General features: G+C 40.9%; 2 protein-coding genes across 7 annotated transcripts in view; both read left to right on the top strand.

The window, feature by feature from the left end:
• The window catches only part of LOC115230374 (zinc finger protein OZF-like), a 40,744-nt gene that overhangs the window by 4,736 nt on the left and 12,679 nt on the right, over nucleotides 1–23,329 (top strand). For all 3 annotated transcript variants that reach the window (XM_029800578.2, XM_036499634.1, XM_036499633.1), the window contains exon 3: nucleotides 14,360–14,611. In XM_029800578.2, coding sequence (XP_029656438.2) covers nucleotides 14,360–14,611 — 252 coding nt within the window. The remainder of the gene's footprint in view (nucleotides 1–14,359; nucleotides 14,612–23,329) is intronic.
• Nucleotides 12,087–22,751, top strand: LOC115230372 (zinc finger protein 675-like). Of its 4 annotated transcripts, none has more exons than XM_036499635.1 (2): nucleotides 12,087–12,171; nucleotides 20,958–22,751. In XM_036499635.1, exon 2 carries the CDS (start codon nucleotides 21,376–21,378, stop codon nucleotides 22,348–22,350), a length of 975 nt encoding a protein of 324 aa, XP_036355528.1. In that variant the 5' UTR covers nucleotides 12,087–12,171; nucleotides 20,958–21,375; the 3' UTR covers nucleotides 22,351–22,751. The 4 variants fall into 4 exon arrangements, with proteins under 4 accessions (XP_036355528.1, XP_029656434.1, XP_029656436.1 ...); XM_029800574.2 differs by lacking the exon at nucleotides 12,087–12,171 and adding an exon at nucleotides 15,802–16,065; XM_029800576.2 differs by lacking the exon at nucleotides 12,087–12,171 and adding an exon at nucleotides 16,527–16,848.

Here is a 23,329-nt window from a genome sequence, read left to right as displayed (position 1 = left end):
GAGAGAAGCCTTTTCATTGTGACGTCTGTGGTCAGTCATATGCTGAGGGACGTTCCCTAACTAAGCACAAACGTATTCACACAGGGGAGAAACCTTATCAGTGTGATATCTGTGATAAATCATTCTCTCAAAGTCATATCTTAACAAAACACCAACGCATTCATACGGGAGAGAAACCTTATCAGTGTGATATCTGTGATAAATCATTCTCTCAAAGTCATATCTAACAAAACACCACGCATTCATACGGGAGAGAAACCTTATCAGTGTGATATCTGTGATAAATCATTCTCTCAAAGTCATATCTTAACACAACACCAACGCATTCATACGGGAGAGAAACCTTATCAGTGTGATATCTGTGATAAATCATTCTCTCAAAGTCATATCTTAACACAACACCAACGCATTCATACGGGAGAGAAACCTTATCAGTGTGATATCTGTGGTCAATCATTCTCTCGAAATGACCACTTAATTACACACAGGCACATTCACACTGGAGAGAGACCTTATCACTGTGATATCTGCGGTCAGTCTTTCTCTGTAGGAAGGAAGTTAACTAGACACAAACGTATTCACACTTGAAAGAAGCCATTTCATTGTGATGTCTGTGGTGAGTCATTTGCTGAAAGATGTACCTCAGCTAAGCTCAAAAATATGCTGGATGTATATGATAAATCATTCAGGGAAATGGCTATGAGGCTGGTCTAAAAGGTTTATAGGCTTACTATGAAGGAGGGATGCTAGAACTTTGAAATCTTGCTCTCTTTACTCTTTTACTTGTTTCAGTCATTTGACTGCGGCCGTGCTGGAGCACTGCCTTTAGTCGAGCAAATTGACCCTGGGACTTATTCTTTGTAAGCCCAGTACTTATTCTATCGGTCTCTTTTGCCGAACTGCTAAGTGACGGGGACGTAAACACACCAGCATTGGTTATCAAGCGATGTTGTGGGGACAAACACAGACACACAAACACACACACACACACACACACACACACACACACACACACACATATATATATATACATATATACGACAGGCTTCTTTCAGTTTCCGTCTACCAAATCCACTCACAAGGCATTGGTCAGCCCGAGGCTATAGCAGAAGACACTTGCCCAAGATACCACGCAGTGGGACTGAACCCGGAACCATGTGGCTGCTAAGCAAGCTACTTACCACACAGCCACTCCTGCACCTATATCATCATCATCATCGTTCAACGTCCGCTTTCCATGCTAGCATGGGTTGGACGGTTCAACTGGGGTCTGGCAAGCCCGAAGGCTGCACCAGGCCAGTCAGATCTGGCAGTGTTTCTACAGCTGGATGCCCTTCCTAACGCCAACCACTGCGAGAGTGTAGTGGGTGATTTTATGTACCACCGACACAGGTGCCAGGCGAGGCTGGCAGACGGTCACGCTCGAATGGTGTTTTTTATGTGCCACCAACACAGGTGCCAGACGAGGCTGGCAGATGTCCACGCTCGGATGGTGTTTTTTATGTGCCACCGACACAGGTGCCAGACAAGGCTGGCGAACGGCTACGATCGGATGGTGTTTGTTACGGGGCCAGTCGATGCGGTACTGGCTACGGTCCCGTTCGGATGGTTTTCTTGTGTGCCACCGGCACTGGTACCACAAGGATACAAATTCCATTGATGTTCATCTATTTGAGTTGATTCGATTTCACTTTCACTTGCCTCAACAGGTCTTCACAAGTATCACAAGCAGGAAGGTATGCACAGGTGGACTGACTACGTCCCAGGTAGTGGCCATGGGTTATGGCTTCACTAGTCTTGCCGGGTCTTCTCACGCACAGCATACTTCCATAGGTCTCGGTCTCTAGTCATTTCCATGGTGAGACCTAACGTTCGAAGGTCGTGCTTCACCACCTCATCCCAGGTTTTCCTGGGTCTACCTCTTCCACGGGTTCCCTCAACTGCTAGGGATTGGCACTTTCTCACACACCTATCTTCATCCATTCTCGCCACATGACCATACCAGCGCAATCGTCTCTCTTGCACACAACAACTGATGCTTCTTAGGTGCAACATTTCTCTCAAGGAACTAACGCTCTGTCGAGTAAGTACACTGACATTACACATCCATCGGAGCATACTGGCTTCATTCCTCATGAGCTTACGCATGTCCTCAGCAGTCACGGCCCATGTTTCACTGCCATGTAGCATGGCAGTTCGTACACATGCATCATACAGTCTGCCCTTTACTCTGAGCGAGAGGCCTTTAGTCACCAGCTGAGGTAAGAGCTCCCTAAACTTTGCCCAGGCTATTCTTATTCTAGCAGTTACACTCTCAGCGCACCCACCCCCACTACTGACTTGGTCACCTAGATAACGGAAGCTATCAACTACTTCTAATTTTTCCCCTTGCAAAGTGACGGAAGTTGTTTTCTGCAGATCTTCGGAGGTCAATGCTCCCGAGCATCTGCCACATACAAAAACTATCTTCCCAGTTAGCCTACCTTTGACATTGCTGCACCTCTTATGAGTCCATAGCTTACACTGGGTACATCTTATAGAGTTTCTACCAACACCTTTTCTACAGATCGAGCAGGGCCATCTTCCTGAGGACATTTGTGGATTGTCTACCTTTCTACTTATTACTACTTTGGTTTTAGCTAGGTTGACTCTAAGGCCCCTCGATTCTAAACCCTCCTTCCACATCTGGAACTTCTCCTCCAGTTCTGATAGTGACTCAGCAATTAGAGCGAGGTCGTCAGCATAGAGGAGCTCCCAGGGGCAACCTGTCTTGAATTCCTCCACAATTGCCTGGAGGACTATGATAAATAGGAGGGGCTGAGTACTGAACCCTGGTGGACCCCAACCTCTACTTTGAATTTCTCTGTGTACATGTTGCCAACCCTAACCTTACTTACGGCATCTCTGTACATGGCTTGCACAGCCCTCACCAGCCATTCATCTATTCCTAGTTTCCTCATTGACCACCAGATGAGGGATCGGGGGACCCTATCAAAGGCTTTCTCCATGTCAACGAAAGCCAGGTACAGGGGCTTATCTTTGGCTAGGTATTTCTCCTGCAGCTGCCTTACCAGGAATATAGCATCAGTGGTGCTTTTCCCTGGCACGAACCCAAACTGCATCTCATCTAAACTAACTCTCTCTCTACGTCTACCAAATCCACCCACTCACAAGGCTTTGGTCAGCCCGAGGCTATAGCAGAAGACACTTGCCCAAGATGCCACGCAGTGGGACTGAACCCGGAACCATGTGGTTGGTAAGCAAGCTACTTACCACACAGCCACTCCTGTGCCATTTCTTGCATGTAATAATTTCAACACTTCTTATTAAAAACTGCATCATTTCTTTCCAAAGAACAAAGACTGTTCAAAGAAGACTCTGGAAGCAACTAGTAGCAACATCTCTTGAAAATGGATAAAATTTGGCATCTTGTACTTTGGCATCAAGTACTTGCAGAGAAAGGGTTTGGCTCCCATGGACATTCATGCTGGTATGGTTGTTATATTAAGGCGGCGAGCTGGCAGAAACGTTAGCACGACGGGCGAAATGCGTAGCTGTATTTCGTCTGTTGTTAAGTTGTGAGTTCAAATTCTGCCGAGGTCGACTTTGCCATTCATCTTTTCGGGGTCGATAAATAAAGTACCAGTTACGCACTGGGGTCGATGTAATCGACTTAATCCGTTTGTCTGTCTTTGTTTGTCTCCTCTATGTTTAACCCCCTGTGGGCAATAAAGAAATATATATTCCATCCATGACTCTCCTGTTTTTTTTTTCTAACGTTCTTTATCCAGCATTAAATCAGCAAGTAATCTCTAGTTTTCAGGACCAGAAGGTTTCAATTGCATAGAATTTAGCTGTTGTTTCTAGCAGGTGAAGTGACCATATATTGATCAAACAAAAAGAAAATATTGATAAACAAATAAAATTCAGCTGAATATATTCTTTTCTTCTTTTACCTGTTTCTCTGTTTGTAGCCCCTGGCAACAGACAGGGAGATGGGATTCTATCTGTTTCCACTTCTGTTCTAAACTGGATACAAATACTATGTCGCAATTGCTTCTCAAAATATGTATCTTATGCAACCATAAATATAAAATATCTTCTAGAACCATAAATGGACACAGGACAGACAATGTAATCTTGCATATGAGAGCAACTACGGACTTTGTATTTTATATGAGAGGTCCATAACCCCCAGGCCACAGCTGGTACTGGTTCATGAATGGTTTGCTATCGGGCCACAAAGAAATAACTGACTTACTCTTTTGCTCTTTACTCTTTTACTTGTTTCAGTCATTTGACTGCGGCCATGCTGGAGCACTGCCTTTAGTCGAGGAAATCGCCCCGAGGACTTATTCTTTGTAAGCCTAGTACTTATTCTATCGGTCTCTTTTGCCAAACCGCTAAGTTACAGGGACGTAAACACACCAGCATCGGTTGTCAAGCGATGTTGGCGGGGACAAACACAGACACACAAACACACACATACATACACATATATATATACATATACAATGGGCTTCTTTCAGTTTCCGTCTACCAAATCCACTCACAAGGCTTTGGTCGGCCCGAGGCTATAGTAGAAGACACTTGCCCAAGGTGCCACACAGTGGGACTGAACCCGGAACCATGTGGTTGGTAAGCAAGCTACAAAATGATATAATAATTAAATTAAATAGTCGCCAAATGATGATGCATTGCTAAGTTAAGATTCTCTCATTTTTTTCAATCTTTCATGCATTCATTCGCCATTAACACATTAATTAATACATTAATTAACACTATTAACTCTTTAAATGTATTACTTACTAACAGCTAGTTTTCAGAAGCTAACCATTTCAACTGATATATACCTCAATATATACCCTCTTCATCTCATGTAATTTCGTTAAGATAATTACTTGTTCCCTGGTTTGTTTAATTTCTCATCCCCCATGAACACTTTGAATGTATATTATTATTATTATTATTATTATTTTCGTTCCTCGTACCATCTCCCAAATTAAACTTTGTTCGCGGTGTGCCCTTCCTCTCCTGCCCCCCACCACCAATACTTGATACAGTGAGGGAACTGGGCTACTGGAGTTCTGTGATGCATGCAACCTTTTAATCTGCAACACTAACTTCAGGAAAGCAGACAGCTACCTTATAACCTACCAATCAGGGGACTCTGCTAGCCAGATTGATTTCATCCTCAACAGACAGCAGGATTGCTCTTAAATACAAAGACCCTCCTGAGTGAAGAATATAACCCCCATCATAGACTAATCATTATCATTAGTGACTTTAGACTTGAGGCCAGAAGGATGTCCAGAAGCAGACCAATCCAGAAAAGAAGGATTTGGAAGCTAATGAACCCTTCACATGGTCAGAGATTTAGGGACCTCCTCATCAAGAAATAGAAGGCAGCTGGAAATCCTTATGGAGCAGTTTACTGAGTGCCACAGAGCAAGTCTGTGCAAAGTCCCTTCCAGACCTAGAGTAATGTGGTGGTGGAATAATATGATAGACAAAGCCATTAGAGCAAAGAAACAAACCTGGAAGGGTGAGGGTAGGGGGGAAGTGTACCAGGGAGCCAGAAGAGGGGCTGGGCGACCTGTATATATAGCCAAGGGTGAAGTAGAAAAGAAGGAATTTGCCAATGTCCAGTGACGTGAGGACCACAGAACTGAAGTATTTCAGATTGCAAGACAGTGTGTGAGAGAAAATTGTGATGTTACAGGAGAGAAATGTGTCTGCATGGATGATGGTGCCCTTGCTTTTAATGATTCTGAAAAGAAAGAGGCTTGGAGAAGCCATTATGAAAGACTGCTGAACATGGAGAATGAATGGGAGGAGGAGAGCCTGCCAAATGTTGACCCAGTAAAAGGAGCAGCTACCCGAATAGATTGCACCCTGGTAGATAAATCAATTAAGAAATTATTGCTGAGATGCTTAAAATATCTGGTGGTCTGGGCTATGGCCAAGTCACCTGTATTGTAAACCAGGTAGTTCATGATGGAGTCATACCCAATGACTGGCATAGCAGCCCCTTAGTCAACTGCTACAAGGGTAAAGGTGATGCTTTTGATAGAAATAACTACAGGGGTATCAAAGTGCTGGATCAGGTGATGAAGGTCACGGAGAGTGTCATAGCCCAACTAATTAGGGAGAGAGTCTGGTTAGATGCAGTTTGATCACTTGTTTTCTTTATTCAAAATTCGGACAGAACTTATGGGATGACCTGATTGATATATATATACATATACGTGTGTGTAATGTTACACTGTGTGAAAGTGTAGTTGTAGTTTACATATTTTTAGATTCCACCCAATGTTATATGATGTCATTTGTTAATTAATAAAGAAATGTTGTAACATTTCTCTTTTGATCTTTCCTCTCTATCTAATTCTGTTTCTTTATTATTTCAGATTCACAGATGACATTGGCACCAAACATCTTTTGTACATTGGATACATCTGGAATATCTATCATGTCTTAAAGACTAAAAGAAAATGTTTTAGGGAACAGATATAATAACCCAACTGCTATAAATCTAGGATTGAATTATTGTGAAATATTGGTCCTGAGTGAAGATTCATAGCAACATTTCTCCATCTCATTATCTGGGGCTTTTAGATTCTCATTAAGCTTAAATATATTTGCAAAGGTCTGTGCAGAATTTTAGATATTGATAAAATCACAGTTGATAGCAGTTGAAATAGTTCTAAGGAATAAATTATAACAAGAAGAAGAAGAAGGAAATTACATTCTGTGGTGAGAGAAGAAAGATAAGGGGAAAATTTAATACTGTGAGAAACTTTAACGCTTGGGTCTGTTTGTATCCCTTAGAGAAATGTCAAAAGAATTAGGAAAATCGCAACATAGTTGTGAAATCTGTGGTAAATCATTCCCAACAAGCAGTAAATTGATTAATCATATTCGTGTTCATACAGGTGATAAGCCATTTCATTGTGTTACCTGTGGTAAATCATTCTCTCAAAAAATTACCTTGACTACACACAAACGTATTCATACAGGAGAGAAGCCATATAGCTGTGATATCTGTGGCAAAGCATTCTCTGACTGGAGTGTCTTAAGCGTACACAGACGTACTCATACAGGTGAGAAGCCATATAGCTGTGATATCTGTGGTAAAGCATTTTCTGACAAGAGTGCCTTAAGTGTACACAGGCGGATTCATACAGGAGAAAAGCCACATCACTGTGATATCTGTGGTGAATCATTTTCTCAAAGCAATCAAGTGACCATGCACAAACGTATTCACACAGGAGAGAGACCATATCGCTGTGATACCTGTGGTGAATCATTCTCTATATGTAGTAACTTGATTAAACATATTCGTGTTCATACAGGTGAGAAGCCATTTCACTGTGATATCTGTGGTGAATCATTCTCTGTAAATAGAAACTTAACTCAACACAGACGTATTCATACAGGTGAGAAGCCATTTCACTGTGATACCTGTGGTAAATCATTCTCTCAAAATAGAAACTTAACTCAACACAAACGTATTCATACAGGTGAGAAGCCATTTCACTGTGATACCTGTGGTAAATCATTCTCTCAAAATAGAAACTTAACTCAACACAGACGTATTCATACAGGTGAGAAGCCATTTCACTGTGATACCTGTGGTAAATCATTCTCTCAAAATAGAAACTTAACTCAACACAGACGTATTCATACAGGTGAGAAGCCATATAACTGATGTCTGTGGTTTCTCATTCTCTGGAAATAGTGACTTAACTGAACACAAATTTATACATACAGGAGAAAAACCCCATCGTTGTGATATCTGGGAAATCATTCTCTCAGAGAAAGGGATTAACTCATCACAAACGTACTCATGCAGGGGAGAAACCATATCTTTGTGATTTCTGTGGTTAATCATTCTCTCAAAGAAGTACCTTAATTAGACATGCATCTATCCATGTGAAAGTGTGATTCTGTCATTGTTAAAGTTACTGTTGTTATGTTTAATGTTGGGGGCAAATATTAAGACCACAATCTGGGGCAGAGTTGTTGGCATGTCTGGTAAAATGTTTATCAGGATTTCATCCATGTTTATAAAGTGATGGGAAGAAATGAAGGAAAGGACCAAGATGAAGATTGTGTTTTGGAGGTGAGGAGAAAAGAAAAGACAGGGAAATGTTGTTTCTTAGACTCCCAAGAAGAATCATAAGGTTGTGGATGAACCCTTTCTGCAATCTATGAAGGGTTTTGTGAAAAAATATCGAATGAGGAGAAACTGCACATTCTCTCTCTACACATCAGATTTTGTTATAAACATGTCGTACTGAACAGTAATAAGAGACCTTATTACAGAATTTCCTCAACAATGCCAAGAGTAAAAGATGTTTTAGGTGACACATTCTACTTGTATATGAAGTTTGAAAGTGTTTAGTTGCAAAAAATTGTTTTTTTAATCTGTTGGTCAAAAGGTAAAGATCCCCAAAAGATTTAAATTGGATAGAATTCAGCTGTTGTTCTAGCAGGTGAAGTGACCATGTATAGATGAAACAAAGAAATATTGATGAACAAATAAAATTCAATTGAATATATTCTTTTCTTCTTTTTCATGTTTCTCTGTTTGTGGCCAGTTTAGTAGCTTCTTGCAACTTATTGGGAGATGGGATTCTATCTGTTTCCACTTCTGTTCTAGACTGGATACAAATACTTTGTCAAACTTGCTTCCAAAAATATGTATCTTATGCAACCATAAATAAAGAATATCTTCTAGAACCATAAATGGACACAGCACAGACGATGTAATAATATATAAGAGCAACTACCAACTTTGTATTTAATATCTGAGCTCCACAGCCACCCATCTATGGGTCAGTACTCGTCCATGGATCATTTGCTATTGGGCCGTAAAGAAATAATTGTTTCAAATAAGATAATAATTAAATTAAAAAAGATATTTCAATATTCAGTAGTCATCTACTCAATAATGTCCATTATAACGAAGTTCATTTTATAATAAGTCTATATTTTACGTCTACCTTTAATATCTCTCATAACTATAAGTACATTTTATAATTAAGCAGAACATCCCGCTGTGCTTGAGACCTATTGAGTCAAGTACATGAACATGGAAATAAATATCAATGGAAATAGTAGTTGTGATACCTGTGCCGGTGGCACATAAAAAGCACCATCCGAACGTAGCCAATGCCAGCGACGCCTTGACTAGCTTCCATGCCGGTGGCACGTTAAAAGCACCAACCGATTGTGGCCGATGCCAGACTCCCCTGGCACCTGTGCCGGTGGCATGTAAAAAGCACCCACTACACTCGCGTAGTGGTTGGCGTTAGGAAGGGCATCCAGCTGTAGAAACACTGCAAGATCAGACTGGAGCCTGGTGCAGCCTTCTGGCTTCCCAGACCCCGGTTGAACCGTCCAACCCGTGCTAGTGCGGAAAACGGACGTTAAACGATGATGATGATGATTTTTAATTCTTAGTAATAATTTTTGACTAATTTTCAGGTTTTATAGAATTTCAGTGCATGACAGTGAAAAGATTACACAATTGTTTTTCCCTTTAACAAATTGCTCGTTAGTGGTGTCTTTATGGAAATGCACTAAAATTACACGTGTGCCACTATCGGTTCCGCGTGAAGCCGACCCGTGGTATAAAAATGGATGGAGACCTTTAATAAAATCCTCCTCTCGGGACATTAATCTCAAGTTTGTGACATTTCGTTTCAGCTGTATGACACTTTCGAAAAGCGTCTTGAATTGTAGCCCTGGGTTACTTTGTGACCAGACTGGGACGACAGAATCTTTGTAGTCTTCGAACTTTCGAACCGTCCAATCTATGCCTTGATACGGTCATGAAATAGTGATATGTATATTGGAGATATGTCAGAGATATTTATTTTATCGACCCCTAAAATGATGGCAGAATTTAAACTCAGAACGTAGAGACGGGCGAAATACCTGTTTCTTTACTACCCACAAGGGGACAGTCATAGGTATTAAGTTTATTACATCGACTCCAGTGCGTAACTGGTACTTAATTTATCGACCCCGAAAGGATGAAAGGTAAATTCGACATCGGCGTAATTTGAACTCAGAGCGTAACGGCAGACGAAATACCTATTTCTTTACTACCCACAAGGGGCTAAACATAGAGGAGACAAACAAGGACAGACACAGGTATTAAGTCGATTACATCGACTCCAGTGCGTAACTGGTACTTAATTTATCGACCCCGAAAGGATGAAAGGCAAAGTCGACCTCGGCGGAATTTGAACTCTGAACGTAACGGCAGACGAAATACCTGTTTCTTTTGTAGCAATATCGTCTCTCATTGCAATCTTCACTGTTTGAGCAGAGGATTAAGAATAACCTCGTTCAAGATTACAAACATCTTTGGCTTGTTCAACATTGTTGTAAACACTAATTCGATTGGCTGACACGTTGGTCTCTACGTGTTTCGCGCCACTGGGTGACATGTGATACAAGGGTCCCTCCAAAAATCCGCCACTGATTGACACGTGACGCGAATTGTCTCAACTTATTTTCGCGCCATAGTCCAAGCAGCCAATCACATCTTTCCATTTCTGAAGTTCACTGGGAGCCTGTTGAAGCTTATAAATAAGGTTTCTCAGAAGAATATTCGTCTTAGGTTTCCAGTCCTTCTCAGGGCGAACCTCTGACCACACACAGCTCGTCTTAGGTTTTCAGTTCTTTTAAGAGCTAAACCTCTGACCACACAGCATACTCGACCAAGTTCCATTTCGAAAGGCAGGCGACCAACATTAATACAAGATGTTACAGATACCTCTCATACTGTTAGTGTGAAATATCACCATGAAGAAAACGGTTACAAGATATCTATAACTAGAGAAAAATAACCAAGCAGAAAATAATGAAGAAGCAGCAAGAACAAATCGACAAACATCGAAGATTTAAATTGTACACGAGACAACTCCAGATTCAACTATAGCGGTTAGGTGAAATTCTCGCCACGAAGAAAACGGCTACAGAAACATGTCTGGAAGTATATTCATATCAAGAGAAAGATAAACACAACGAGTGATTCAATTAATCTCAACTGCGACACGCAACCTCTTGATATGGAATTCTACTGTACCTCATAAACGGTAAATCAATTATCTGTTCTTGGGTTCTAGATTCTTCTAAGAACTACCTTAAGCCATCTGTTATTACCTGTTGCCAAGCCAATACCAACAACATGAACTGTGATTCAAATTCCATCGTCATTTAACTGGTCAGTAATTTTTACGCCTAACGAACACACAGACACAAAAACATGCTAACGCTTACGAACTCTTTAATCCACATGATTATAAAATATGTAAAATAATGTATATATCTTAAGAAGAAATCTTGTCATTCCAAACTTATGTGTATTGCCGCTGCATGTAAAATATAGTCAGTAATTAATTTAAGAAGAATAGGATCACGTTCCTATTTATACTTTATTACCCACAAGGGGCTGAACACAGAGGGGACAAACAAGGACAGACATAGGTATTAAGTCGATTACATCGACTCCAGTGCGTAACTGGTACTTAATTTATCGACCCCAAAAGGATGAAAGGCAAAGTCGACCTCGGCGGAATTTGAACTCAGAACGTAACGGCAGACGAAATCCCTATTTCTTTATTACTCACAAGGGGACAAACAAGGACAGACATAGGTATTGAGTCGATTACATCGACTCCAGTGCGTAACTGGTACTTAATTTATCGACCCCGAAAGGATGAAAGGCAAAGTCGAGCTCGGCGGAATTTGAACTCAGAACGTAACGGCAGACGAAATACCCTAAACATTTCACCCGGCGCGCTAACGACTCTGCCAACTCGCCGCCTGAAGCAATCTTATTCATAATGAAGCATAAAATATGTCGGCGATCTTAAATCGCCAAATGTCTTTAAGAACATCGCCACCACGGCCGCTGCTGACAATGACGAAGATTCATTTATCACAGCCAGAGAATAACCGCGGTAACCATGGTGATTGGCATCAAAATATTATTAATTCTCCTCTCTGATAACATTCTTGGTTTTATTCATTGGAGAGCGTTGGGTTTATTATTGTCACATGACACACCGTACTTCCGTTTCTTCTGCAACCCTGCTTCAATGGGCAGAAGAACAAAAAAGGGTTTTTCTCTGTCTTCACGAAGATTTTGATGTGAGTAAATATATTTTCACGCTAAATATTGATTTGTAAAGCATAACAGGTAAGATATCCACACCTATCTATCGATCGATCGTACGTGCCGGATCTCTTACCTGGCTTCCAAAAATCCGGGAATACTTACACCGTGTATCGAGTATTCGGTTCCGCCCTTCCTTTCTTCGAAGATGACCAGGTTTTCATCTTTACACTTTGTGGGTCCTGAGGGACTGTGGCCTTCCTTACTGCCGCCCCGTCTCTTTAGCTTCTCTGGTCATATTGATTTGTAAAGCATAACAGGTAAGATATACACACCTATCTATCGATCGATCGTATCTGCCGGATTTCTTATCATTATAAATTAATGGTAAAATATTTCTTTACCTTCACCAATTTAATACAATAAGTTACTTGCATTGCAATTAAAAACATTTGTGTATTAATGATTTGGATCTTATACCAACAGTATATTGGATAAGTATTATCCCTTAGTGGGTTGGATCCACAGCCCCTAACTTATTTGGTGTATATATATATATATATATATATATCATCATTCATCATTTAACGTCCGTTCCCCATGCTAGCATGGGTTGGACGGTTCGACCGGGGATCTGGGAAGCCAGGAGACTGCACCAGGCTCCAGTCTGATCTGGCAGTGTTTCTACAGCTGGATGCCCTTCCCAACGCCAACCACTCCGTGAGTGTAGTGGATGCTTATATATATACACACACACACACACACACACATATATATACATATACATATATACGACAGGCTTCTTTCAGTTTCCGTCTACCAAATCCACTCATAAAGCATTGGTCGGCCCGGGGCTATAGCAGAAGACACTTGCCCTAGGTGCCACGCAGTGGGACTGAACCCGGAACCATGTGTTTGGTTAGCAAGCTACTTACCACACAGCCACTCCTGCGCCTATGTTACACAGCATAAAGGTGTAGTTTTAGTTTACAAATTTTTAGAGTCCACCCAATGTTATTTGATGTCGTTTGTTAATTAATAAAGAAATGTTGTAACATTTCTCTTTTGATCTTTCCTCTCTATCTAAATACTGTTTCTTTATTATTTCAGATTTACGGATGACTTTGGCACAAAACAACTTTTGTACATTCGATACATCTGGAATATCAATCATGTCCTAAAGACTAAAGGAAAATGTCTTAACAAACAGATATAATAACCCAACTGCTATAAATCCAGGATTGAATTACTGTGAAATATTTGCTCAGAGCAAAGATTCATAGCAACATTTCTCCATCTCATTATCTGGGGCTTTTGCATTCTAATTAAACTTGAATATATTTGCAAAGGTCTGTGCAGAATTTTAGATACTGATAAAATCACAGTTGATAGCAGTTGAAATACTTCTAAGGAATAAATTATAACAAGAAGAAGAAGAAGGAAATTACATTCTGTGGTGAGAGAAGAAAGATAAGGGGAAAATTTAATAGTGTGAGAAACTTCAATGGTTGGGTCTGTTTGTGTCCCTTAGAGAAATGTCAAAAGAATTAGGAAAATCGCAACATAGTTGTGAAATCTGTGGTAAATCATTCTCTAGAAGTAGTAATTTGATTAATCATATTCGTGTTCATACAGGTGAGAAGCCCTTTCACTGTGATACCTGTGATAAGTCATTCTCTCAAAAAATTACCTTGACTACACACAAACGTATTCATACAGGAGAGAAGCCATATAGCTGTGATATCTGTGGTAAAGCATTCTCTGACAGGAGTGTCTTAAGCGTACACAGGCGTATTCATACAGGCGAGAGACCACATCACTGTGACATCTGTGGTAAATCATTCTCTGACAGTAGTGTCTTAAGAGGACATAGGCGTATTCACACAGGAGAGAAACCATATCACTGTGATATCTGTGGCAAGGCATACTCTCAGAATTGTCAGTTAACTAGTCACAAACTTATTCATACAGGAGAGAAAACATATCACTGTAGTATTTGTGGTAAGGCGTTCTCTAAGAATAGTCAGTTAAGCAGTCACAAACGTATTCATACAGGAGAGAAGCCATATACCTGTGATATCTGTGGCAAAGCATTCTCACACAATATTGTCTTGAGAGGACACAGACGTATTCACACAGGTGAAAGACCATTCCACTGTGATACCTGTGGTAAATCGTTCTCTATTAGTGATAACTTGATTAAACACATTCGTGTTCATACAGGTGAGAAGCCATTTCACTGTGATACCTGTGGTAAATCTTTCTCTCAAAATAGAACCTTGACTCAACACAAACGTATTCACACAGGTGAGAAGCCATATAATTGTGATGTCTGTGGTTTCTCATTCACTCAAAATAGTGCTTTAACTAAACACAAATTCATACATACAGGAGAAAAACCCCATCGTTGTGATATCTGTGGGAAATCATTCTCTCAGAAGAAGGGATTAACTAGTCACAAACGGACTCACACAGGTGAGAAGCCATATCAATGTGATGTCTGTGGCAAATCATTCTCTTGGAGAAGTAGCTTAATTACACATTCATCTATCCATGTGAAAGTGTGATTGTATCATTCTCAAACTTCATTAGAACATCCAAAATTGTAAAACCGTTTCCCTTGCAGGGAAATTCATCAGAACATTCAACAACAACCAATAATTTAAAACCGTTTCCCCTGCTAAATCTTGGCTTAACCTCTCTGTCCTTAACAGTAATCATTGACCATCCCCCTCACAGTAACCATACTCATCATGGTTATTTGTTTGAGAAATATTTCTACAGCCAGATGTCCTTCCTTATGTCAGCCACTTTTGTAGATTCTTACCTGGCATTCACATACTTTACCTGGACACAAGTTGCTTGTTAAAATCCATTCTATTCAGAAAATAACTTGTAAACATAAATTTATTCACATAGTAAAAATAAAATGATAATCCCGTCCAACTTGGTGGGCAGAATGTCGTTGTCGAGATGCATAAAGTAAAATTTATGCATCACAAATATCACAGAGGTCGTTATAAGCCAGGCCCCTGGGTTCTTGGGATAATGGAGCACGGGACGTTAAGATGTGTGTTAGTTCCTGTCCCGGACTGAAGCACAGCGACACTGCTTCTGCCAATAATCAAATGACCCTGTGCTGCCAGGGACAAAGATTCTAACCAATTGCTGGAAGGCATATAATGCTTTGCAAGGTCATTCAACCGTGAACCACAGTGCTCATTTTTCAGACCCTAACGACCCTATCGTGAACTTGAACATGGTGGAGGGCTGATGGATCCACGTAAAGACGAAATATCACAACATGCATGGCACATCACATGCGTTAGTTTCAACGTATTTGTTTGAGTTTCGTTTGTATTTAGACAATGTTTTTTATGAATTTCATAAAATGCGTTGTATAGTCTTTACTCTTTTACTTGTTTCAGTCTTTTGACTGCGGCCATGCTGGAGCACCGCCTTTAATCGAGCAACTCGACCCCGGGACTTATTCTTTGCAAGCCTTGTACTTATCCCATCGGTCTCTTTTGCAGAACTGCCAAGTTACAGGGACATAAACACACCAGCATCGGTTGTCAAGCAATGCTAGGGGGACAAACACAGACACATACACATATATATATACATATATACGACGGGCTTCTTTCAGTTTCCGCCTACCAAATCCACTCACAAGGCTTTGGTCGGTCCGAGGCTATAGTAGAAGACACTTGCCCGTGGTTCCACGCAGTAGGATTGAACCCGGAACCATGTGGTTGGTAAACAAGCTACTTACCACAGTCATTCCTCTTCTCCATGTATGTTGCAATATTTCTGCTTTTTAGGGGTTTAAAAAAAAACCCCACATAGACTACTATAATTGATACAGTGATCTCATTTTCTGTTTTCTGCTTGGAAATTTACGGATTTTGCATCCACACCTGAAGCAGGTAAGAACAAATATGCAAGGCTTTTTTTTTTTTCTTTAAGTTTAAAAACGAGACATTGCTGGCATAATTTCGTTTTATCTATATTCCACAACACATAAATGCATAAAAACAGAACAGGCAGACACACACACACACACACAAAGAACAAGAACGTACACATAGAGAGAGGAACAGGCACACACACACACACAAACAAGCAGAAGCACACATACAGACAGAGGAACAAGCACACACACACACAAACAAGCAGAAGCACACATACAGACAGAGGAACAAGCACACACACACACAAACAAGCAGAAGCACACATACAGACAGAGGAACAAGCACACACACACACAAACAAGCAGAAGCACACATACAGACAGAGGAACAAGCACACACACACACAAACACAGCAAGAAGTGCGCGTGCACACACACAAACAAGCAGAAGCACACATACACAGCACGAACGTACACATAGACAGAGGAACAGGCACACACATACACACAGACAGACGTTCAAACCGTAAAGACCCCATGACCACTGCTGACGATAATGAACATTCGTTTATCGCAGCCAGGCATTCACCACGGTAACCATGGTGATTTGCATCAACATAAATATTATTCACTCCCCCCCTCTCCCATCTTTACCTTAACATTTTTAGTTTCATTAACTAGAGAGCGGTGGGTTTAGTTTTGTCACATGACACACCGTACTTCCGTTTCCGCTGCAGCCTGTTTCACTCGGGAGAAGAACAAAGAAGTGTTTTTGTTTGTTTTTCACGGAGATTTTGATGTGAGTAAACATATTTTCACTCTAAATATTGATTTGTGTAGCATAACAGGTAAGATATCCACACCTATCTATCGATCGATCGTAGGTGCCGGATCTCTTATCCGGCTTCCAGAAATCCGGGAATACTTACACCGTGTATCGAGTATTCGGTTCCGCCCTTCCTTTTTCCGAAGATGACCAGGTTTTCATCTTTACACTTTGTGGGTCCTGAGGGACTGTGGCCTTCCTTGCTGCCGCCCCCGTCTCTTTAGCTTCTCTGGTCATATTGATTTGTAAAGCATAATTGGTAAGATATCCACACCTATCTATCGATCGATCGTACGTGCCGGATCTCTTATCCGGCTTCCAGAAATCCGGGAATACTTATACCGTGTATCGAGTATTCGGTTCCGCCCTCCCTTTTTCGAAGATGACCAGGTTTTCATCTTTACACTTTGTGGGTCCTGAGGTACTGTGGCCTTCCTTGCTGCCGCCCCCGTCTCTTTAGCTTCCCTGGTCATATCTAATTCGGATTGCTTTACTCCTCCAGAGCACACAACACTACGCTTCAGTGAGCGATGTTGAGCAGAATCTTCCAAAGTTAGACTAAGTTTCACCAAAGAACAGACGGAATTACACCCTCAACACAACACGGCCTAATTTCCTATTTTACAGACGTAAAATCGATTCACTGTCGAAATTGCATCAATGAATTGCACGAGTATTCTTGTCGCAGTGGACCTTATGAGAAATGTCTTTGAGAGAGAAAAGTCGTGGGCCCAGCAATATGATAGAAGGATGATATTGAACAAAGGCGGCGAGCTGGCAGAAACGTTAGCACACCGGGCGAAATGCTCAGCGGTATTTCATCTGCCTCTGTGTTCTGAGTTCAAATTCCGCCGAGGTCGACTTTGCCTTTCATCCTTTCGGGGTCGATTAAATGAGTACCAGTTACGCACTGGGGTCGATATAATCGACTTAATCCGTTTGTTTGTCTCCTCTGTGTTTAGCCCCTTGTGGGTAGTAAAGGAATAGGTATTTCGTCTGCCGCTACGCTCTGAGTTCAAATTCCGCCGAGGTCGACTTTGCCTTTCATCCTTTCGGGGTCGATTAAATAAGTACCAGGTATGCACTGGGGTCGATATAATCGACTTAATCCGTGTGTCTGTCGTTGTTTGTCCCCTCTGTGTTTAGCCCCTTGTGGGTAGTGAAGAAATAGGTATTTCGTCTGTCGTTACGTTCTGAGTTCAAATTCCGCCGAGGTCGACTTTGCCTTTCATCCTTTCAGGGTCGGTAAATTAAGTACCAGGTATGCACTGGGGTCGATATAATCGACTTAATCCGTTTGTCTGTCCTTGTTTGTCCCCTCTGTGTTTAGCCCCTTGTGGGTAGTAAAGGAATAGGTATTTCGTCTGCCGCTACGCTCTGAGTTCAAATTCCGCCGAGGTCGACTTTGTCTTTCATCCTTTCGGGGTCGATTAAATAAGTACCAGGTATGCACTGGGGTCGATATAATCGACTTAATCCGTTTGTTTGTCCCCTCTGTGTTTAGCCCCTTGTGGGTAGTAAAGGAATAGGTATTTCGTCTGCCGCTACGTTCTGAGTTCAAATTCCGCCGAGGTCGACTTTGTCTTTCATCCTTTCAGGGTCGATAAATTAAGTACCAGGTATGCACTGGGGTCGATATAACCGACTTAATCCGTTTGTCCTCTCTGTGTTTAGCCCCTTGTGGGCAGTAAAGAAATAGGTATTTCGTCTGCCTCTGCGTTTTGAGTTCAAATTCCGCCGAGGTCGACTTTGCCTTTCATCCTTTCGGGGTCGATAAATTAAGTACCAGTTACCCACTGGGGTCGATATAATCGACTTAATCCGTTTGTCTATCCTTGTTTGTCCTCTGTGTGTTTAGCTCCCTGTGGGTAGTAAAGGAATAGGTATTGAACCAAGTGACATGACGGTTTTCGAACCAACTGCTTCGACGAATTCCCGCTTTGTTTTTTGCCCATATTACAGTAATCACGTTTTACCGTCGTTCATGTCTCTTCTGTTTTTATAAATCCACGTTGCACGGTCGGCTCATGGGAGGATTCTTCTCTTTAACCGTATGGTGCGTAAATAAAACGGGGAGAGATCTACTCCAGCAGATTGTGAAGAAGCCATGGGAAAATATGGTAGTCGTTAGCGATGGGTGGCCCACATGAGACGGAATCTCTCCGTTTTTGATGGAGATTTCTGCGATGTTCTTGTCTCTGTACCCAAACGTGCGCATCATTTAAAAGTTGTTTTGGAAGAAATATTTTTTCTTGTTTTGACACACATTCGTATCCCCCCCCCCAGTATTCCGTCCATTTTGTGGGCTCTACGCGCTTAAAAACCATAGGTAAAAAAAATAAAAGTAGATATTTCCAGATGTGAAGGCGTGTTATTGAATGGAGATTTAGCTGTTGTGTCTAGCATTTCCCATAACCACCTTCCTCGTTTCTTTTTCACTCTGGCGAATACACTCTCTCAAACACCATTAATAGCATAAACTTATGTCTGCAATTAAAAAAATTGTTTTAGAAAATTTATGACCTTTATCAACCGTAAATCCTAGCAGTCATGAGATATGCTAGAAACAACAGCCAAATCTGTCATAAATCACACCTTTTCGTCTGAAAATATTTACCATTCTTTGTTTTAACGAAAAGGCTTCTATAGTTTCTAAGTGCATACTGGCCACAAAATCGACTACAATCGTTCCAGAGAGGAGAAATATGATGGGGGGGGGGGGCGAGCTAAAAAAGGAGACATTTTGAAAAATATTTTCTCTGTTAAAAACATGCCCCAGATGTTTTCCAAGGGCATTGTGAAGTGAAAATGTGAAAGATCCCAGGCAAAATGGAGAAATTCTAACTTATATGGGCCACCTGTTGTTGATCATCATCATTTAACGTCTGCTTTCCATGCTGGCATAGGTTGGACGGTTCAACTGGGGTCTGGGAAGCCAGAAGGCTGCACCAGGCCCAGTCTGATCTGGCAGTGTTTCTACAGCTGGATGTATCCCTTCCTAACGCCAACCACTCCGTGAGTGTAGTGGGTGATTTTTACGTGCCACCGCATGGGGACCAGGCGAAGCTGGCAACGGCCACGGTCGGATGGTTCTCTTATGTGCCACCGGTACTGGTATCACAGCTACAAATTCCATTGATGTTGATAGATTACGATTTTTATTTTCACTTGCCTCAACAGGTCTTCACAAGTGGAGTTTTGTGTCCCAAGAAGGAAAGGTATGCATAAGTGGGCTGGCTACATCCCAGGTGTAGGCCATGGGATTATGGCCTCACTTGTCCTGCCGGGTCTTCCCACGCACAGCATACTTCCAAAGGTCTCGGTCTCTAGTCATTTCCTTGGTGAGACCTAAAGTTTGAAGGTCGTGCTTCACCACTTCATCTCAGGTCTTCCTGGGTCTACCTCTTCCACAGGTTCCCTCAACCGCCAGGGTGTGGCCCTTTTTCATACAGCTATCCTCATCCATACCAGCGCAAACGTCTCTCTTGCACACCACAACTGATGCTTCTTAGGTCCAAGTTTTCTCTCAAGGTACTTACACTCTGTCGAGTATGAACACTGACATTACACATCCATCGGAGCATACTGGCTTCATTTCTTGCGAGCTTACGCACATCCTCAGCAGTATCTGCCAAAAATATTTCATACCATTTGACCCTTTTCTATGATTCTCTTCCAATTTGAGCAAAATATTTAAAATTCCTGTTGCATTTCTCATGTCTAAGAATGTATGTTGAAGTATATATGTTGCAAATTTAATTAATCTTGTCTTACTCATTTTGCCCCACCCAAATTTGTCTTTTAAATGCTCAAAGGCAACGTTGATAATTTTCTGAAATAGGGTTCTGATTATGCTGTAGTATTTTTAGTGCATTTAGGGAAGGCCATTTGCCAGCTGTTTATGTCTACATAGGGGAGGCATGTGCCTTCGTGGTTAGGGTGTTGAGGTCAGGATTGTAATGCTGTAAGTTAGATTCCACCCAATGTTATTTGATGTCATTTGTTAATTAATACAGAAATGTTGTAACATTTCTCTTTTGATCTCTCCTCTCTATCTAAATACTGTTTCTTTATTATTTCAGATTCACAGATGACATTGGCACAAAACATCTTTTGTACATTGGAGACATCTGGAATATTTACCATGTTTTTTTGAAGACGAAAGGAAAACGTTTTAGAGAACAGATATAATAACCCAACTGCTATAAATCTGGGATTGAATTACTGTGAAATATTTGCTCTGAGCAACAATTCATAGCAACATTTCTCCATCTCCTTATCTGGTGCTTTTGCATTCTAATTGAACTTGAATATATTTACAAAGGAGTTTGCAGCATCTTTAGATATTGATAAAGATCACAGTTGATAGGATTTGAAATATTTCTGGGGAATAAATTATTACAAGTTTGAGAAGAAGGAAATTGAGAGAAAAAAAATAAGGGAAAAATTTAATTCTGCGGGAAACTTCAATGGTTGGGTCTGTTTGTATCCCTTAGAGAAATGTCGAAAGAATTAGGAAAATCACAACGTGATTGTGAAATCTGTGGTGAATCATTTTCTATAAATAGTGACATGATTAATCACATTTGTGTTCATACAGGTGAGAAGCCATTTCACTATGAAATCTGTGGTAAACCATTCTCTCAAAACAGTGAATTAACTACACACACACGTATCCATACAAGAGAAAAGCCATTTCACTGTGTTACCTGTGGTAAATCCTTCTCTCTAAATAGTACCTTAACTAATCACATACGTATTCATACAGGTGAGAAGCCATTTCACTGCATTACCTGTGGTAAATCATTTTCCCGAAACTGTAGCTTAACTACACACAAGCGTATTCATACAGGTGAGAAGCCGTTTCACTGTGATATCTGTGGTAAAGCATTCTCTGTAAACAGTACCTTAATTAAACACACATGTATTCACACACAGGTGAGACCACATCACTGTTATATCTGTGGTAAATCATTCTCTCAAAGTAGTCATTTGACTAGACACCTGCATATTCATACAGGAGAGAAACCATTTCACTGTGTTACCTGTGGAAAAGCATTCTCTGAAAAGAATGCCTTAACTATTCACATACGTATTCACACAGGTGAGAGACCATATCACTGTGATGTCTGTGGCAAGGCATTCTCTGGAAATAGTAACTTAAGAAAACACATACGTATTCACACAGGAGAGAGAGCATACCACTGTGAGACCTGTGGTAAATCATTCTCTCAAAACAGTATCTTAATTAGTCACAAACGTATTCATACAGGAGAGAGACCATATCATTGTGATATCTGTGGTAAATCATTCTCTGACAACTCGACCGTAACTACACACAGACGTGTTCATACAGGAGAGAAACCATTTGACTGTGATTTCTGCAGTAAATCATTCTCTCAAAGCAGTGCCTTAACTAAACACAGACGTATTCATACAGGAGAGAAAATCATTCTCAAAAAAGTTGGACCTTAATTAAACACAAATGTATTCATACAGGAGAGAAACCATATTACTATGATTTCTCCACTAAATCTTTTTCTCAGAGAAGTAACTTAATTACACATGCAATTATCCATATGAAAGTGTGATTATATCATTGTGAAAATTCATTAGGACATACAACAACCTATATTTTAAAACCGTTCCCCCTGTTAAATCTTGGCTTAACCTTTGTGCCCTTAACAGTAATCATTAACCCCCTGACAGTAACCATACTCTTCGGGGTTACCCTTTTGAGATATTATTTTACACCCACATGCGGTGGCACGTAAAAAGCACCCACTACACTCACGGAGTGGTTGGCGTTAGGAAGGGCATCCAGCTGTAGAAACACTGCCAGATCAGACTGGGCCTGGTGCAGCCTCCTGGCTTCCCAAACCCCAGTTGAACCGTCCAGCCCATGCCAGCATGGAAAGCGGACGCTAAACGATGATGATGATGATGCCCTTCTCTATGTCAACCACTTCAGCCACTTTAGGAGATTCTTACCTGGCATTCACATAGTTTACCTGGACACAAGTCGGTTGTTAAAATCCATTCTATTCAGAAAATAACTTGAATTTATTTAAAAACATGAATTTATTCACATAGTAAAAAAAGGATATATGAGTGTGATAACTAGCTGTTATCACTACATTTTAGATAGCCACTGTCATAATCTACATTGGCAAGAAAAGATATTGTGCTATTTCCACCTCCCTCAGTGCAACAGTCTTTCTCTCTCTTGCATATTAATCCTCAGACTTCTTCTATGACTATCCGGTTTTTCCTTCTAAATTCTATATCCAAGATTACATCAGCAAATAAGCTTTAATTCTGAGAGCCAGAAGGTTTAAATTGCATAGAATTTAGCTGTTGTTTCTAGCAGGTGAAGTGACCATATATTGATCAAGCAGAAAGAAAATATTGATGAACAAATAAAATTCAGCTGAATATATTCTTTTCTTCTTTT

Source organism: Octopus sinensis, unplaced genomic scaffold, assembly GCF_006345805.1.
Source record: "Octopus sinensis unplaced genomic scaffold, ASM634580v1 Contig15444, whole genome shotgun sequence".
In the NCBI taxonomy this organism is placed as follows: domain Eukaryota; kingdom Metazoa; phylum Mollusca; class Cephalopoda; order Octopoda; family Octopodidae; genus Octopus; species Octopus sinensis.
Note: the sequence above shows the minus strand (reverse complement) of the source record. Positions and strands in the feature narration are given on the sequence as shown.

Coding starts and splice junctions, on each gene's coding strand:
- LOC115230372 (XM_036499635.1), top strand. CDS start 21,376: ATGTCGAAAGAATTAGGAAAATCACAACGTGATTGTGAAATCTGTGGT.